This window comes from Enhydra lutris, unplaced genomic scaffold, assembly GCF_002288905.1.
Source record: "Enhydra lutris kenyoni isolate GAN:26980312 unplaced genomic scaffold, ASM228890v2 scaffoldscaffold9, whole genome shotgun sequence".
Taxonomy (NCBI): Eukaryota; Metazoa; Chordata; class Mammalia; order Carnivora; family Mustelidae; genus Enhydra; species Enhydra lutris.
The window spans coordinates 33184017-33203463 of NW_019154093.1; the positions used below are offsets into that span (position 1 = coordinate 33184017).

Consider the following 19447-nt stretch of genomic DNA (forward strand, 5'->3'; position numbering starts at 1 on the left):
AAGCCCAGAGACCTCTGAGGGTTTGGAGGAGGCAGAGAGTCTTACTCAAAGTGGGAGAGCAAAGGCAAAAATGGAGAAGATGAGAGAGGGAACTTCCACGGAAGGGAGGTTTTCAAAAAAATAACAACAACAACAACAACAACAACAACAAAAACACCTGGAGGTGAAGACAGGTGATTTTTTTTTTTTTTTGGCCTTGGTCATAGAGCCCTGAACAAAAATTACCCATGTGAGAGGAGCCATGGGCTCAACCAGGAACATCTCCTAGGGAAGGAGAAAGGAAAACCATTTAGAGGTTTGTCTCACAAGAACATTAAAAAGCACCAGAGCCTTCTGAGGGCAAAATGACATACGAGAATAAGACTCTGTCCACAGCACTAGAGAAAGGACAGGCTGCTGGCAGAGAAAAAGAGAGATGAGAAAATCAAAGTTTCCCTGTGGATAGAAGCAACTATAAAGGATGGAAGTAAGTGGGGCTAATGACAGCTATCTTGCCAAAAGAAGGGTCTGCTGTGGACCTGTGAGCCAAGGAGGTCAAGGCCACCACAGGGACAGATATTCAGTCAGGAGGCCCTGGGCTAAGTGTGCATTCTTTTATCCACCTGCAGCTCCCCAAAGAGCAAATGCAGGGTAGTCTGGCTCAGGCAGCCCTTCACCCAATCACATAAAAAATCAAGACCACACAAAGACTTAAGTTCCCTAGAACAGAAGTCTAAATGGAAATGGAAGATGTCAAGAAGAGGCAGAGAGGAGAGATATTTAACCTGATAACATGCTACCGTCATGCTTTCCTGAAAGACCAGCAGCCTAAGTATTGCCTGATCAAAGGGCTTGGAAATTCCATGCCTGGGAAGGGACAGGGGAAAGAGATAAAGAAGAGAAAGCATCACAGTGTTAGCTACAGGTTCTGGAACTAGTTTATGTGGGCTCAAGTCACAGTATCTCCACTGGCTATTACGGAGAAGCATAGGTAATCATCATTTTTACAGGTCACAAACTGTCAAATATCGGCCATTTCAAATAGTTTAACCAAAGAGCTGTGTGACCCTGGGGAAGTTACTTAAGCTTTTTGTGCCTCAGTTTCCTCCTCTGTAAAATGAAGATAATAACACACCCACCACCTCTAAGGTCAATGAAAATGGAAAGAGTTTACATTTGTAAAGCACTCAAAATGGGAAGTGCCTGGCATGTAGTAGGAGCTAGGGTTTGTAAAGAAAAATGAAGTCCAGGGAAATCACAGAGTTCTTTCTCCCTACCTTCCTCCTGCTCCCCACAGAGCATGCAGCTGGCAGACTCACCAGCCCACGCAGTCCAAGGAGGCTCCAACCAAGGGGACAGGTGTGCCACCCAGGCACCAGGCCAGACTCCACCAGCCAGGACAGGATAGGAGCAGGCTCACCACACTGTCCCAGCTGGCTGCTTCTCCGGCTCTGCTGCGTATCTTCAGGGTTTGACCCTGCTGAAAAGCCAGAGCACGGATGCGCCACAAGTTCTTCCTCAAGGCAGTCTCTGGGGAAGAGGGTGCCTTGGGGCTGGAGCTGCCACTTTCTCTGTCTACACCTGTCCATGGTCTCCCATTTCCCCACTGGAAACAGAGCCAAAATGCCTACAGCTACGCTTTCTGTAAAGACTAAAGAAGATCCTGTGGACACAGCATATAATCCAGCCTCATCTCTGTAATATGCGGAATTAAGAGCATTTATTTTGACCTTCTCCCTCCCTCCATCTCTATCTACCCGCTAACATCTATCTGGACTCTTGTACTTCTCCCTTCACTTTATTTTTCACTAACAGTTTCCTGATGAAATTAACTATTTATTGCTAAAAGGGGGGGTTAGGAGAATAGAAAGATTTAAACCACAAATAACAGCTGTTAATATTTGACTCTCCTAACAGTGTGTCTATATATATGCATACCTTTAAAAAACATTCTGAACAAAATTGGTACTGTTCTATAGAGAGTTTTATATTCTGCTTTTTTCCATTTACAAAGCATCTTCCCAGATTATAAAATTTTATCAAATTGTTTATGTAATATTCTACTACTCGGGTAGAATATTCTACCATTCTCCTATTATTGTATACTTAAGTAATTTTCAGTACTTTTACACTATAAATTCCACTGGGACAACCATACTCATTCACAGACCACTGGCTTCATCTCTCATTGTTTCTAGAAAACAGCCCTAAGTTCCCAAATGGAGGATGCATAAATACTTTCAAGGCTTTCAGTATGTATTGCCAAACTGCTTCCAAAAGGCAAGAACAACAGGGTGTTCATCTGTTCTAAACCAGAGCACCAGATTCGTTCTCACCACTAAGTGTTATCCTTTTAACACAGTTTTTGCCAAATCTGGGGCAAAACATGGTTTTTCCTTGGTGCTGACTACCTTCCTTCTGCAAGTGCCCCGCCTCGGCTGCCCATCCTCTCCACGTGCAGTCAGCCGTGACTTCCCCAACACAAACATGTTTATTTTGGCAGTGTTCCTACTTCCCCTGCCAAAACTGGCCTGCCTAAATTATGTCCTTAAGTGATACCAAAAAAGAGGAAGTGAGATTGAACACCCCCCTTCCTCCATCCGAGAGTGACTAGGGTGTGCCTGACACCACAACGAGGACAGCCACTGTGGCCACAGCCTCCAGCCTAACCAGTCTGCTGCCATGCAAAGCGGGGCTTCCCACTGACCTCATCCTAGAGGAAGCACTGGACTCCGACTCCACAGAGAGGCCAAAGGAGCCCTTGGGGGAAAAAGCTAAGGTTCACCCAGCTCTTTTTCCTTCAAATCCACTCCCCTTCATGAATTAAATATTTATGCTGTAACATCTTTGGGAGGGCAGCAAACCCAAGGTAGAGACACATTTGCAAAACCAAAGAGAGGCACTCAAAAACCAGCACTGATAATGTCAGTGAAAACAAGAGGGATTTCTGGCATTAAGGAGGAGAAAGAGACGGTCATCAGATTTTCTCTTCGGGACAGGAACTCCATACAACAAGTGCCGCCATCACCGTCCTCCACGAAGTCTCCCTCTCGTCACCGGATCCAGACAGAATTACTTCCAGAGCAAACTTACCATTTTTTTGTTGTCCTGTTTATTGATGCTGACCACAGACTCCTTTATTACAATGTGAGTGATTTCAGGGAAGTAAGAAAAATTGTTCCACTCCTCCCGGATTTTGTTTTTCTCCTCATCCTTCTTGTGTTTATTTTCCAGTTTTTTCCGTTTCAGTTTGTTTTTTTCCTTTTCAACAGGAACAACCTGATAAGATGCATAAGGGTGCCAGAGTTAAGTTGCCTTTCTCATTTTCTACTGGTGAAAAAGGTTCATGCTTCTGGAAAACTAAAGCAGGGCTTGCTTATTACATTCAAAGAGAAGAAAGCCAGCCTGCCTGGACTTACAAAGGAACTGGGGGAGGGGGCACAGGTGGGTTTAGGATTGCAGTTTTGGGGCCAATCAGGGAATCCTGGGATTTTAAACCTGGGAGGGACCTTAACGAGCACAGTGACTAAATGCTTCACATAATCTATAACGTACAAGTGAACTCAAAGAGGGAAACAACTGCTCACTAGACAGGCATCTACCATCAGGTCCTCTCACTTCCAGAATGATAACTGTTTCAACACAAGCACAGAACATGTCTTCCCAAATGTGGCTGGACAGAACCTGAGCTTTCTCCTTCTAGAACCTACCACTGATTAGCTTGACTTCCTAACAACATTCAAGTTGAAACTTTAAAAAGGAGATATGAATCCCATGCTTGAATAATCTGCTACTTATTAACTAGTTAGGTCATCAATTTGAGCCTCCATTTCCCTGTCCGTAAAACAGAGCTTACACTTCACAAGGTTCTTTGAGGATTAGGTAAGTTCTCATTAAGAGTATACCTATTCTACAGAAAAAAAGTACTCGGTAAGTGTTAGGCATTGTTTTCTTAGTATGAATAAGGAGGAGAAAATAAATCTCACCATTACTTTAGTATTATTGATAACCATAATGAGGATGATGGCAGCTATAATAATTTTTGAACATTTAGTACATGCTGGGCTCTGTGCTGCCATTTAGTTCTCTCAACAGCTCCACAAGGCAGATCCAGTAAGTATCTCCATTGTACAGATGAATAATATGCATCTGATACAGGGGAAGTAACCCCCCAAAGCTGGAGAACTATAAATAGTGGCACCCGGATCTGAACCAGGTCCATTTAGGTCTAAAACCCATGCTTTTAAACCACTCTTCTCCATTGCCTCATCCAGCAAATACTTCAAAAAAGCAGCTTTAAATTGCAAAATCAATTACCCTATTTCATGGAGCCAGAAGCCTAAGTTCAATTCTTGGCACAGTCGCTCATTAGTTATGACCTTGAGCAAGTTTCTTAACTTCTCTGTGCCTCTTTACATTCATCTATAAAATAGGGATAATTGGTAGTACACTCCTCAGGGCTTGCCTTTTTTTTTTTTTTTTTTTTTTTTGGCATAAATGAGTAATACATGTAAAATGCTTAGAAAAGTACCTGGTACGTGGGAGGTGCTCAGTAAATGCCTGCTATTACTATTATATGACTACACATTATATAGGCCATTGTTCTGTTTCTCTATGTCCCTTCAGAGCTCAGCAAATGCTTACTCCAATCTTCTGCTGCATGAACACAATAAAAGACACATGGTCTCTAACCCGAACACACTCAGAGGCTGGGGGTGATGGACATGCAAACAGGTAGTCCCAACCGGATAAACAGAACAGGTCTGTTCTGATACACATTGGTCCCTGCTGATCAGCTACCCACCACCACTTACGTTTGGTTTCTGTCTCCACTGGATTCCAAGATTTCCAGTTACCATCACTTCATAGTAGAGAACATTTCCACTGTCGTTCGGATGAAACCAATTCATCTCATTTTCTGATGAAATCAGTAACATGGAAGTCTCAAATATTTCTGCGCCATAATGTTTTGTCAGTGTTTCCAAGGTGGCTAAGTACTTCACCTTTAGGTCATGAGTAGATACACTGCTGTCACAAATAGTCTTGTTGTTAAATTCCTTCAGGAAATCCTTGAAAACATTATTTATCCGCATCCTGGTGAGAAGGTTCCTCTGTCTGATGGACTTATTCAATGTTTCTGGAATATATCGCTTGTAGCTAAAACAAAGTAGAAAAATAGGTCTTTCTTTCAGGTCCAGGTCAGCAGAGAATAGTCCAGAAACAAACCCAAGTCTACAAATCTTCCTTCCATGTGTTGCCCCATGAGAAAGGAAGACCTACCCCCAGGGGGGTCTTAGATGGGGTAAGCATGAGGAAAGGATAATCACAAGGAGAAAAAGGTGAATAGGGACTGGAAGAGAGGGAAAAACACATGTTCCACAGATTTTACTGAAATGGGAATTCCTGCAAGTATCATCCAGTTTTCTGGGTCACAAAGGCAGGCAGCAAAACTGACATGAATTCATGTGTTTGCTGGCTGCTGTCGCTGTTCCTGCGCTCGCTGGTGCCCATATACACTGTTACTAAGACTCAGCCTCAGTTAGACAGTGGTTTGAAAGGTGTCAAGAGTGATTATACATATTCTGTATATTCTACTTTCAGGTCTGTTTTATACTTTCTCTAGAAGATCACATGCTGCTTTTGTAAGAAAGGGGAAAACACACAAAATCTAAATACAAACGACTTCGGGTCTGCCACATGGAAGTGTCCCAGATGTGGTAGCAGATTGACAAGGAAGCTGAAGGATCAGGTACTTACGCTCCTGCTGATGGGAGAGTATCTATGACTAACAGTCTCAACAAGAAGAGTATGAACACCCATGAAGGAAAGGACAAATGGGGGACCAGACAGGTGGGGAGACTGGTCTGCCTATCACTGCCAGGCCTGAGATGGCATCTGGCACTGGGCAGTCCCTGATGTACAAATGCTCTCTAACAGTGGGAAACAGCAAAGTTTGGAATTTAACCCCACAAACACTGTAACATTTTATTTTATTTATTTTTAAAGATTTTATTTATTTATTTGAGAGAAAGACAGTGAGAGCACAAGAAAGGACAAGATCAGAGGGAGAAGCAGACTCCCTGTGAGCAGGGAGCCCAATGCGGAACTCGATCCCAGTACTAGGGGATCATGACCTGAGGATCATGACAGTTGCTTAACCAACTGAGCCACCCCGGCGCCCAACACTGTAACATTTTAGATTAAGGTAACAGAGAGGAAGATTAAAGGGGAGGTGTCATTTTTCACCTCAGTCTCATGACGAAGGACAGAGGAGGTGCCCAGAGCAAAAGCCACAGAAAAAAATGAGAAGGCAGCAGCAGAGTACGAGTCCAGCCCCAGCTCACTGAGGAACAGCCCCCACTCTGTGCTCACTCCCTGCCAGACTCTGCCCCGGGACAAGAGATACATGGAGGAAACTTCTGAGAAAGCGCATGCCGCCTATCACAAACAATACAGCTCTAAATAACTTGCTCTTCGCAATGAGACACTCCTTAGTAAATACACACACATTTTATAGATGGGTAGAAATTACACAGATTGAACGTGTCTTCATAAAGACTTGATCATGGATGACATTTTTAAGTAAATACAGTTTTCTTGCGGTAACATCATTCGCATCAGCCTCATGGCTCTCTGGTGAACTCTAGTTCAGGCTGCCTATAGAACATACTGAGAAGGATGTTAACATGGTCCTGCACAAAAGGAAAAGGGTAGGGATAAAGGCAATGCCCACCATAGGCAGAGGCACACGAGGTAGGCACGTAGCCCACCCATCTGATTGGCATCCCTAGCCCAGAGCATTCACCCAAGTCAGCCAACATTCAGTATCAGGTCACTATTATCATTATAACCGTGCTGCCTTTTATAAATGTTCTAAACCAGATTTGGGCTCTGCAGAGAGAAGCGGTCAGCCAAAAACTAGCAGCAGTTACACGGAGCCAGGTGAGGACATATAAAAATAGCACCGTCCCCACGATCAATTCTTTAGCCAGCAGGAAGATTTACCTGATGTCCTTGGGCAGTTCTGGCAACTGCATCTTCTTCATCATGGCGTAGTGGGAGATGGCCAGGACAGCCATTCCCAGACACTCATTCTCAATATCGTGCCCATCTTGCTCGGTCTTGGGGTCTCGAATGGGAGCCAGACATTTGACCAAATCATACTGTCCCTTTGGAGCAGAGATGAGAAGAAATGAACCACCCACCACTGAAGTTTCAATAGTCCACCCCGTCTCTGTTCTTGAAAGGAAGGTTCCCCACACAGGGAGGTGCCTCCCAGAAAAGCAGGACAGCAATGAGCCTAACAAGGTCTACAGTTTCTCTGGCACCAAAGCTCCTTCTCAACAGATGGGTATGGAGGGGCTCAGGAAATGTTCTCCCCAGGTTAATTCATTTGTTTAACAAATATTTACTAAGCAGTGTATTAGCTGCTGCTGAACAGCATAAACACGTGAGGCCCCTTCTGAGGGCTTATCTAGAAATGATGGCGGCCAGCAGCACGGAGTGGGCTTAGATAGCACCTGCGTAAGGGAGGGTGACAGCTGGCTGGGGTTGGCTCTCTGGTCCTGCAAACATATGCTGAGATATCCTAGCCTGGGAACTGGGTGTATGACAGGCGTGGTACCACACCCCATTCTGAGGTAGACTTAGAGAAAGGGGAAGGAATCCACATTTTACAGTGTATCATTACCACACCTAAGTTTATCAGCACCTGTTGTTTAAGTTCTAGTAGTGAAATGTCTCACCAAAATATGCCCCCCTCCCTGGTGGAGGGGCACAACATCCCAAGAGCCAGTGAGGGCTTCAAAAACAAAAAAGAAAACTAAAAATCAGTACCTGCCACTTGTCTTGTACAGAGTAATGACGATGATGTCGGTGCTAGCTCCCCTTTCTTGAACCCTAACCTCAGTGCCTGACACTGTGCTAGGTTTCTTTTTATTTACTGTTTCACTTAATCTTCACAACAGCCCTATGAGGTGGATGTTGACATCATCAGCTCTACCTAACGGCAGAGGAATCTAAGGTACTCAAGGGTTAAATCCCTTCACTCACTCATTTGGTAATTACTGATTACCGAGAACCAATTATGGGCCAGATGTCATTCTAGGTGCCAGGGAGATACAGAGCAGTAAGCCAGACTGCATTCCTGACCTCAGGGAGACTCTGTCCTGAGAAGAAAGAATAAACAGTAATAGAGAGCACGAAGCAGCTACCAGAGACAAAGTCAAGTGGAAAGACAGAGTGCCGTGGGAGCCAGGGATCCAGAAAGCGGTAGGGGACAGTCAAACCTGATGTGACCCCAGCGCTCTGGATCTTCAACACTGCGCTACAGCCACACTCAATCCTTACTAACCCCAAGTGCGTGGAACTCTTTGGCCTTTCTCTAGCTGGAACAGAGGCAGACGTGAAGTCTAGGGGCAGTGTTTGTACAGAAGTAAGAGACTCACTTTCCCTGAAGGGACTTCAGTTCAGTGGTTTCTGGACAGAGGCTTCTCACTGCTGCAGTTCCTCTTCTTTCCAAGATAGGACTGCTTGTTTCTCTCACGTACGAAAAGGACACTGTTCACTTCCATAAACTAAGGGCCAACAACAATCGTCTCTGCCAGCAGTGTGTGAAGAGCAGAACAAAATCTGAAACTATTTTGTTTGGCTGTGATTTTCTGTAAACATCACCATATAACTACCTTAACTAACTCATTCCTGAACCTCTCGAAGGTCAGAGTCTAATGCAGTACTTATTCTTGGAAGTATGGCATGCTCTTCCCTTGAATATATAAAACTGGGAGATTGAACAAAAAAACGATCCATCTGAAAATGGCCAGTTTGTTTTATTTTTTCCACACACTACCTGCCCGGGGCTGTGCATTTCTGTTGTCTCTAAGGCCAATCCTAAGGTATGTATGGAATGGGAATCAAATGCAACCAGAAACTAAAGCTGTACAACAGAATATAACTGGGACACAAAAGTCACATGTGAAAGTGTATCTTAAAGAAATAATATGACACTTGTACAAATACACGTGGAGGCTGTCCACAACAAACTGTTACTATAACGATGATAGCATAATAGGGAAAACTTCAGAAAAACCAAAAACGTCCACAAAGACGTGATGAGTTAAATAAATGAGGCCTCTCCCTCTGGATTACAGCCTCATACTCACTTCCCACCTGCAATCTCCAGAGGCATCTCCAAAAGAGAATGCCTAATTCCCACCCCTTCTCTAACCTGCTGCTCTCCGTCTTCCCAATGTAGGCAAGGACTCCATTCTTTATCAAACACTGCCCCAAATCATCTTTGTTACTTCACATTCTCCCCCTTTCCACAGCCAACCCATCAACAAGTCCTATCAAGTCCATCTTCAGAACTGCAGCTCCACCCATTTTTCTCCAACCCTCCTTCCACCACACGAGGCCAAACCAGCATCTCGCTCTCACATGATCAGCTCATTGTCAGTCTTCCTAGTCTCACTCCTTATCAACTCTCCTCTCCTGCAGCCACGCTGACTCTCCTCTCAACTCCTGCCTGCCTCCCTCAGAGCCTTCCCACATTCTGTTCCTTCCCTATCAGACTCTTCCAATCAGGGAGATTTTGCCCTGCAGGGGATATCTGGCAGTGTCTGGAGACATTTTTGGTTGTCACACCTGGTGGGGGATGACATCTAATGACTGGAGGCCAGGGGTGTGGGTAATTATGCTACAGTGCATAGGGCAGTCCCTCACAGCAAAAAAATTATCCAGCCCAAAATGTCAGTAGTGCTGCTGCTGAAAAACTACAGGCAAGAAATACTCTCCCCTCTCCTTCCTGAGAACTGCAGACTCCTTGTTCTTCCAGATTCAGCACAAGTGCCACCTCCTTAGAGACCTTCTCCGATCTTCAAATTAGATCTTCCCACTCCAACCCCCTCCCCATATTCCCTATCACAAAAGCTTTTTCCTTTGTGGCACTTCTCACAATTCTTATGTATTACTTATGTATCATTTCATTTGCTTATTTGTTTTCTGTTTGTCCAACTTGGTTTCACGTCTCCTGCTTGCAGAGACCATGTGTGCCTTGTTCCACACAATACTCAAAGTACCGCAGTGAGGGGTACACAGACACCCAGCAGTAAGTATCTGCTGAATGACTGAGTGATTAGGAAGTCATTAAGACAAAGATCTATATTTCTAATTGACATCTGAAATACCATCAAGAGGATGGATAAAAAAGCAGTTAATAAAATGGTATTTTCAAAAACTACACAGTACATAATAAAGACGTATATGGCAAAATCAGGAAGCATATCACCGAAAATATTTGTTATCTCAGATAGGGTAATATAATTTAGGTGACTCTAACTTCTCTTTTTTTGTCTAGCTTTGAATCTTCCAGCCCTACTATTGCTGTGACTCAGGGCAGCCACCTCCTTCCTCCCCTAACGTTACTGCATACTGAGATGTCCCCACCTTCGGCCCACTGAACTACACCCTCCCTCTCTCGCGGCGTCCCTCTGCAGCTCCACGGGAGGCACCGCAGGTGAGAAGGAAAATGATAGGAGATGAGGGGAAAAGAGAGGAATAGGGTAGAGTAAAGCCTCAAAAACCCACAAGTGGGACAACCAGCCCCCAGGCACTGAATTTGCTGCCTTTTTCCACCTCATCTCAGGCTGAGTCCAAGGACAGCAAGGCCTGCCTACAGAGCAAGCCCCACATCCTTGCTCCCAACCAGGTCAGCTGCCCAAGGGAATGTGAACCCTGTGATGCCTGACCCACCGTGGGAACTCCAGGTTCTCCTGGGCCCAAACTTCTTACCTGAGCAAACAGATATTCCAAAGAACTGGCATCAAGGAGAGGGGTTGCATCTGGGACTTTTTTTTTCTCATAGCCATTTTTCTGCTTCTTTGGAGAATGTCGCCATACGGACTGCTCATTATCATTGGTCCCATGCCAGTTGGTGAAATAGAACCTGGAAGGCAGGAAAATAAATGTCAATTTTGGGAAAGGGGACCTCAGAACGCATGGGAGGGGTGTCCTGATTGTACCCACAGTGCTTGGTGCTGGAGGCTAAACTTGCCTGAAAAGCAAGCAGACAGACCGACCTTTCAGCTGTGGAGCACTTCACTGGTTATAAAGTCCTTTTTCTTTTCACTCTTACAAACACTCTGTGAAGAGCATCCTGCCAGAACCTGTCTATGACTCAGGAAGATAAAGTGACTTTCCACTACATCTTCCTAAATAGGAAAATACAGCTGACTAGAACCAGAAATTGGCCCAGCCACTCCCTTCACCTTTAATAATGCCATCCTGCCTTGAATCCAAGACCAATTTTATGCCCATTTCAACACTTCTGTTCAAACATTTTTTAAGTTTCCTTGTATAATCAAGATGTACAGTTAATATGGCAGTGGCTCCTATTTCCCGGACCGCTGTTATTAAATTGATAGTTTATCTTACAAGCAATAAAGTTAAAGTAGAAGAAATACATGAGCACTACTACAACCATCAGTTTCCAGTGGTGTGAAGTTAATAAGCACTTTATGCCATTTCATCCTTACAGCAACTGCACAAGGTAGATTCTGCTGTTTCTATGTTACAGACGAGGAAAACTGAGGTTCCAAGAAGCTAGATGACCTGACAACAAGCCTGTTCTTTTTTTTTTTTAATTTATTTACGTATGTATGTATGTATGTATGTATTTGACAGACAGAGATCACAAGTAGGCAGAGAGGCAGGCAGAGAGAGAGGAAGGGAAGCAGGCTCCCTGCTGAGCAGAGAGCCCGATGTGGGGCTCGATCCTAGAACCCTAGGATCATGACCTGAGCCGAAGGCAGAGGCTTTAACCCACTGAGCCACCCAGGCACCTCACAAGCCTGTTCTCTTAACTACCGCTTGCCTCTGCCACCTATGAGAGAAACACAGCAAGCTCTGGGATGTGTGAAATTAACTAAGCCAAGCTGCTGCAGCCCATCTCTAGGCTAGAGACTCAGCTGGTACCCAGGTCTTTCTCCCTTGACATGCCCAGGTGCTGACCAAAAACAACTATGGTAGGAAGAAGCAACAAATAAAATTTCCTCCCAAAAAAGTGCTACCACTAAACTCAGACATCTGTCACTGAGCTATATTTGCAAAGCTTACACACACCAGGCCCTGTGCCAGGCTGGGATTCAAAGGGCATAGTCCCTAGTGCTCTGGAGTTCCTTGTCTATGTGTGTATATATGGCAATCGGTCAAATCCAACAATAGCAATGAAGTAACATAAAAGGGGCATGTCTCATAAGTAGGATGACAACATTGTGACTTTCATGGAGCCCACAGTTTTTCCTTCATAAAAAAATATTAAAGTTATAGTTCATATCTGTGTTGATATAAAGATTAATATAATCCAGGCTACATTACATTCATTTTTTTCTCTGATTTTAAAAGAAATTAAAGCACTTTTGTGAGTCCTTAACAATATTATGAGCCCTAGGCACTGTGCCTAATAGATAAGTTGTCCCTGGACAGAAGAGAGGCTTTGATGAGGTGTCAAAGGAGGGAAAATCTGCCCTCCACTGCCAGGGGAAGTGGCAGGGAAGGGAGGCAAAGGCTGGGAAGAGAATTTGGGACCAGTACAAATAAATGCCAGGCTTTAGAGCCGGGATAGTACACAGCTGGCAGAGAAGACTGCAGGGCGAGCTCATGTGAGGCAGGATATCCACAGACAAGCAGATGCCTATGGCAATAGTCTGGACAATGTTGAGCTCTGTGGGGGCAGAGGCCTCAGCTATCTTGCTCAGCACTGAACCCCCCAACATACAACAGACACTTAATACATGATTGTTGGAAGAATAAACGACAAATCAACAGACTAGTTCAAGAAGCCGCAATTAACATGGAAAGGGAAGGGTGGATAAGGAAGTTACTATAAAAGTAAAATTAACATTTTAAAACTTTCCTGGATTCTATATAGCCCATCTTCCCTATAATTTACGAAAGTGACTGAGAATCTGACAGTGGGTTTTGGTGTCTCTCACTCACACACAGAAAGAACCATATATCCATGGGGCCCGTGTGTGGCATGAACCACAGCTGTGGGATTGTCCTCTCACCCTCCTATGCGAGGCGATCAGGCCCTGGTAAAGGCAGAGGCGTGAGGCTATCAGCTGAGGAAGAGGCTGGCATTTATGCTCTCGCCAGACTGAGGAGTCTACTCTTCAAGGGCAGGACAGAGCCCAGGACGAGAGGACTCAACGAGGATCAGTGATCTCAGGTAAGCAGAAAGTAAGAGGTGAACGGGTGCTACCAACTGAGTAAATACAGGAAGCTGAGACTGGGGGAGAAAAAAAAAAATCCATGAGAACACAGCCAGCTCCTCTGGCTACCAAGTCAAGTCCAAAACAGAAAGTTTTTGGCATTCACATAATAAGCAGACATCTGCTAGGAGTTCTAGGGATCTGCTCGGAAGGAGACAGGTGAACGGGTCTAAACAGGACGATGGAGAATAGTAGCGAAGAAAGTCTGACCGTTTACCCCGTGCCAGGCACTCCTTATGCAAACATTCAAAGCACAGCTTGCAAAGAAGGCATGCAGACAGGTAAATTCTGTTTGGCAGTGGAAGACGGTGGTGATGATGAGAAAACAAGAGTTGTGTGCAATATGGAAAGGCACCTGGGAGAAGGGGTAAAAGGATCTCTGAGATGGAGGAGGTTGTTCAAAAGAGAAGCACGGAGGACAGCTTCTCTTTGAACCAGTCCAAGGCACGGTCCTCTTCTGCCATATCCCACTCAGTCTCTATGAGAAAGAGTCCTCAGACCTGGTAAAGACAACAGCCCAACCTACCCTCTTTGGGCAGAACATCATCTTCAATCAATTCTTTGAGGTTGTTGTCTGAGCCCTGTGGGACCAGCTTTGATTTGGAAATCTTTTGGCAAGCTGTTCAGACAAGACTGAGGGAATCAAACTAATGGGCAGCTTTGCTACCTCAGTAATGGCTAAGCAGAGCCTAAAGCAAGGCTGGGTCTCTAGAAATTGCCCATGGCCAAAGGCTGACAGCCTTCTATTTAATAAGATGACGAAACAAAAAACAAAAACCTTTAAATCAGTAACTACCAAAATCAACACCTTCCTAATTCTGTACTAGTAGGACAAAACCAGAAGGTACCTTGAAAAGAGAAACTCTATACTTTGTTTTAAATTCAAATGTAATTAACATACAGTGTTATATTAGTTTCAGGTGTACAATATAATGATTCAACAATTCTGTAACATTCCTAGAAGAAAACACAAGCAGTCGTCTCTGACATCAGCCTCTGAACGTTTTTTCTAGATAGGTCTCCTGAGGCAAGGGAAACAAAAACAAATTGAACTACTGAGATGACACCAAAACAAAAAGCTTTTGCACAGGCAAGAAAAACCCTCAAAAAAAAAAAAAAACAAAAAAAAAACCAAAAACAAAAAAACACAACCTAACAAATGGGAGAAGATAACTGCAAATGACATAGCCAATAAGGGACTAATATCCAAAATAAAGAACTTCTACAACTCAAAACCACATAATAAATAATCCAATTAAAAACTGGGCAGAAGACACGAACATTTTTCGAAGACGACATACAGCCAACAGACACATGAAAAGATGCTCTACACTCCTTTTCAAAATTAATTATTGGGGCGCCTGGGTGGCTCAGTGGGTTAAGGCTCTGCCTTCAGCTCAGGTCATGATCTCAGGGTCCTGGGATGTGGTCCCACATCAGGCTCTCTGCTCAGCAGGGAGCCTGCTTCCCCTGACTCTGCCAGCCTCTCTGCCTACTTGTGATCTCTGTCAAATACATAAATAAAATCTTTTAAAAAAATTATCAAGATGTTCATCAAACTTGGGCCACACACAAATTCCCAGTATTAGAACATGCTAATGGAAAAAAAAATAAAGAATGGCATAAATAAATATAGTATAACAGCTGCGTAGATTCCTTTTCAAAATGGCGTGGAAGAACAACACAGGAAGGAAGAGGGAGGGAGAGAGAGATAAAAAGATAGACCTATCAAGGAGATACGCCTTCCTTGCAAGTTTTTGAGAAAACTACATTACAAATGACTGCATATTCTAAGTTTACATACAGATACTATACACAACAAATTCTCCTTAGGTTTCTATAGAATTTTTACTAATGGATAGTGAAAGATCAAGAAAATATTTTTTTTCTTAAAAAGGAATAAAACATAGGCTTATATTAAGATATATTATTTAAAAACTATTAAAAGCATTATCTAAAAACAGAAAATTAAAATTGAAGCACAGAGTATTTCCCAAAATAGAGCTGGGATTCCACTAAAATAGTCACTAAGATTTGTTTTGTATTACACCTTCTTTAGTGGTGAGATTATGAGGTTTCAAAGTTTTTGTAGTTTGTTGTAATGCAAATGTTTTAGCTTTGGGTGGGATCTTTTTTCCAAGTTCAAAGAGCCTGTGGTAACAAAGCAATATCCTGTTGAAGCGCAATGTCAGATACAAAGTCGAGGTGCCAAAAAATGAAGTAGCCCAGCACTTCCTGGCAGCTAACCAAACAAGGAGGAGGCAAAGATAACTAGCTTTTAATGGTGAGTGAGGGACTCCCACACTCAACAAAGACCAATGTCTCAAGGAGGGCTCTGGGGCTGACAAGAGGATTCACTAGGTGTGTGACTCTGGGTAACTCACTTCTCCATTTGGGACACAGTTCTCCCCTAAACAACTGCAGTAGTTGAATTAGGTAAACTCAGGTCTCATCCAAGTCCCCAATTCTACCATTCCAGATTCTGAGCCAAGTGGAGAGATCTACAAGGAAAGACTAGAACTCAGTGACATGCCCCCTTCCTGGATTGCCAGCTGCAAAGATACATTTTAATGCTGGATCACAGAGCCAACCCCCGAGGCCACAGAAAGCAAGATTACACTTTGAAAAACAAATCCAAATATAGTCAGAAGGCTCAGCTGGGTGGAGTGAATGTCTCCCTAAATCTAGGGCGTGAAATCTCACATGCTACACACCTTTTCCCTTAAAGTGAGACCTTGGGTGAGTACAGAAAGAAGGGAAAAAAAAAAAAAAAAAAAAGTCAGCCCTAGGATGATTACCAAAGAAAGGTCTGGTTCAACTGCCGCTGGGAAAAGCACCCAGGCCGGTCTGGAATGTGAACAACTCTAACACCTTCCCAAAGGAAACAGCAGCTAAGATATTGGGGAGAGCCTCCCAGATCCCCCAGGGCTTTTCCGGCGGGTCCCTACATTCCATTAGCACCTGAGGGAATCCACGGATTTCATCATGTCTATGTAAATTAAGATGCTTTTCAAAAACAATTCACCCTTTTTATAAGCTCTTTTGCTACTTAGCTACACATTCACTTGTGCTTAACTAGTATCTAACAGACCTATTTTCAATTCTGGGTACAGCGCAAATGGGCTTATAAACTCACGACCCTACAGTGAAGTACTGACTGTCTATGCCACCCTGGGAGACTACGTGACATCTAAGAAAGTCTAAGATATAGGAGACAAGGCAAGTACTTTACTCATCAGAAGAAAAACTTGGGTCCCACCCACTAGATAAAAATCCTCAGGGAGTGGATCATAACATCTACCCCTTGAGAGCAAGACTAACTTAGGATTTCTACGGAACCCCTTCAAGTGGTGTTTCTCAAACTTTTTAGCTGGAACTTTTAAGAAGAAATCATTTATTGTATCATGACCTGGTACATACACCTGCATATCTCAAACAGAAGTTGTGAAAAAACAGTACTCTTAGGATATGTGTGTACGCCGGTATTACCCATTCTTGCCTGTTTGTTTTTTTGTGGGTTTTTTTTTTAAGACAAATTCTGGTCACAACTCACTAAATTAAATTAATAAACATGACTCACTGCTTGAAAAACTCTGCTGTAGGATACTAATTCTATTCAAAATACCCTCTGCATCATAATGATGTCTTTTCTAAAATGTGGCAGACGGTGGTGATCGAATTCATCTTGAATTGTATCTCAAATACTGAAAAAGTCCTTTCTCAGACCAAGCAAATACAAAACTCACCAATTACAAAATGCCTACAAATCTTCCCAGTAAGTGACTCAGGGCTCCGGGCTGACTGTCACACCCCCACAAGAGGCAGCCAGGCGGGCCCCCATACCTCATCCGGTAGTGGAGCCGGAGGGATGTCTTGTCGTCAACAGTGATGGCGCGATTCGGGGCATACCAGAGCTTGCTGTTCTCATCATACAGGGCAAAGAGGTTGTGACACAGTGGAGAGATACCTGGGCATAGGTAAAGAACATATCAGAAAATTAAAGACAGATACAGTAGGCCATTTGTTCCTGAAGCAGGATGTAAGAAAAGACAAGGAACTCTATCTGAAGAATCTAGGTCACATTTTTATCCTTTCAGGGCCAATAGGACTTCCAACCATGTTTAATCAGGCAGTTTTAATCATGATAATTTAGAACCATGGCTCCCCAGGAATATGCACTATAGCTCCTGGCAAACCAGATTAAACCCATTTGAAAATAAAAGTCTAATGGTATTTCTCATCCCAGTGTCTATGACAGTCTTAACAAATCATGCCTAAAAGAAAAAATATGCCAGCCCACATTTCCAGATACCATCTGATGGGCAGGCACCTTGCTAATCCCAGAAACATTCTTGGAGTTCGGGAAATCCCCAATCTGTCTCGTACAGAAATGTTTTACCAATTCTAACACGCTCCGATTATGCATTAAACATGCAAAGAAGTTCCTGGCAGTAGTACACGAAATCATGAGTTAGAATAAATAACCAAACTGATTTTTGTCAGTGATAAAAATCTATTACTATTAATAATAAATACACTTCTTAAGTACTCTGTATAGTTATCATAAATATTTTTTATTAGTAGCCAACTAATAAGAAGATATATGCTTAACAAAAGTGGTCCTATAGTGAGTGCTCCCTTGCCTCCCCCCACCAGCAACTGCCTCCTTTGATACAGGAAGGGTTAAAAAGACAAAGGAGATCCCCAGGCCAGGAAAGCACCTTTCCACTTACTTCTGAGCCCATAATTAAAATTACACAGACTTGTGATCTAAAAGCATGGGGGAAGGGAAGAAGGTGGTGATTGCACATACTCAATTATGACTGATATTTTCATGCATGACCAGGCCTCGAGCTAAGATACAGTCAACTTAACCGAAAAATATATGGAAATACAAGGTAATCGGCACTTCCCAAATCCGACCTCTGAAGCAAGACAGACACTGACAGGGACCCTTGCCGCCCCTGCCCGTCCATTTAGCCACCAACTCTCTCCAGCGCACACACTGCGTGAAGATGCAACAAATGCCTTGGCATCCTGATGCCCCCTCACTGGAAACCCTCAATTCCTTCTGCTCAAGGTATCTGGACTCATCCCTCAGAAGTCCCTTACAACAGAGAAGATGGGGGTAAACTTCAAAGAGCATTTTTCTTTGGGAACAAAAGCAAACGAGTTCTAGATCCAGTATTGTTAAGACTATGTTTTAGGTATACTATAGTTGTTCATTCACGAATTGGCCCTTCTGAACCAGCCTGGAAACCCAGCCTCTCCTCACATGTATGCAGATTTGAATGTGCCCTGACACGTACATACTGAAGCGTAATTTGTAATCAACAATATGTATTCTACCACAGGTCTGACTTTAATACTATTCATACTTATAAATAGGAAGATCAAAGATAGCTTTTTATACGAAAGTACTGATTAATGGTAACAACAACACTAACTTTTACTGAGAGTTAAGTGTCAGGCATCAGGCTAACACACTGTACACTGTTTATCTTTTAATCCTCTTGACACTTGATGAGGTAATTAATGTCTTTGCCATTTTACAGGTGAAGGAACTGTGGCCTCCTGAGATTTAGCCTAATTTAAGGCTACTCGGCTAATAAAATGCAGAGTTACGATTCAAACCAAGACAGAGGTAATGAGGAAGTAAAATAATGAGAGCTGAAAGAACAGAAAGAGACCATATCTTTAATGGACAACAGAGAAGAAAACAATACTGCCTCTAAATACCACTTACTATAATAATAAGCAGAGCTGTAAGAACATGTGGCATTCTGTACTCATACACTTTTAAAATTAATAAATGTTTGCAACACTCCCCTGAGTCAGTTATCAAAGAGCCCACTCATTCTCTCCAGACTGGGCTTGGAAGCCGGTGCCCTACACCTACTGGCCCTGAGCCCGGACCTACAGCAGATTCAGTGGCTGCATCTGCCTGCGGACTCAGGCTCTCTCCCGTCTTCTATAGCAGCAGCCCCTTGCTCTCTCATTAACTGCAGCCCAGCAATTCTGTACAAACACCATGGCTGGGCTAACAGAATAAACACTATAAACCAAACCCCAAGGGAAAGGAGAAAAAAAACACCACCTTAAAAAAATACATTAGAAGCAATAATTTACATCTAGTTGTTTTGCTAATTACAAATCCTTTTAAAGCTGAAGTCAAAAGCTGGTTCCTTATATACTTCGCT

The 19447-nt window shown here is 43.4% G+C and overlaps 1 protein-coding gene across 1 annotated transcript in view; it reads right to left on the reverse strand.

Moving 5' to 3' along the window:
- Positions 1-19447, reverse strand: part of LOC111142881 (Janus kinase 1) — a 125120-nt gene that overhangs the window by 25968 nt on the left and 79705 nt on the right. The window contains exons 4-8 of the mRNA XM_022496274.1: positions 17091-17214; positions 10768-10921; positions 6985-7148; positions 4794-5136; positions 3073-3258 (exon numbers count right to left, since the gene is read on the reverse strand). Of these exons, the coding sequence (XP_022351982.1) occupies positions 3073-3258; positions 4794-5136; positions 6985-7148; positions 10768-10921; positions 17091-17214 (971 nt within the window). The remainder of the gene's footprint in view (positions 1-3072; positions 3259-4793; positions 5137-6984; positions 7149-10767; positions 10922-17090; positions 17215-19447) is intronic.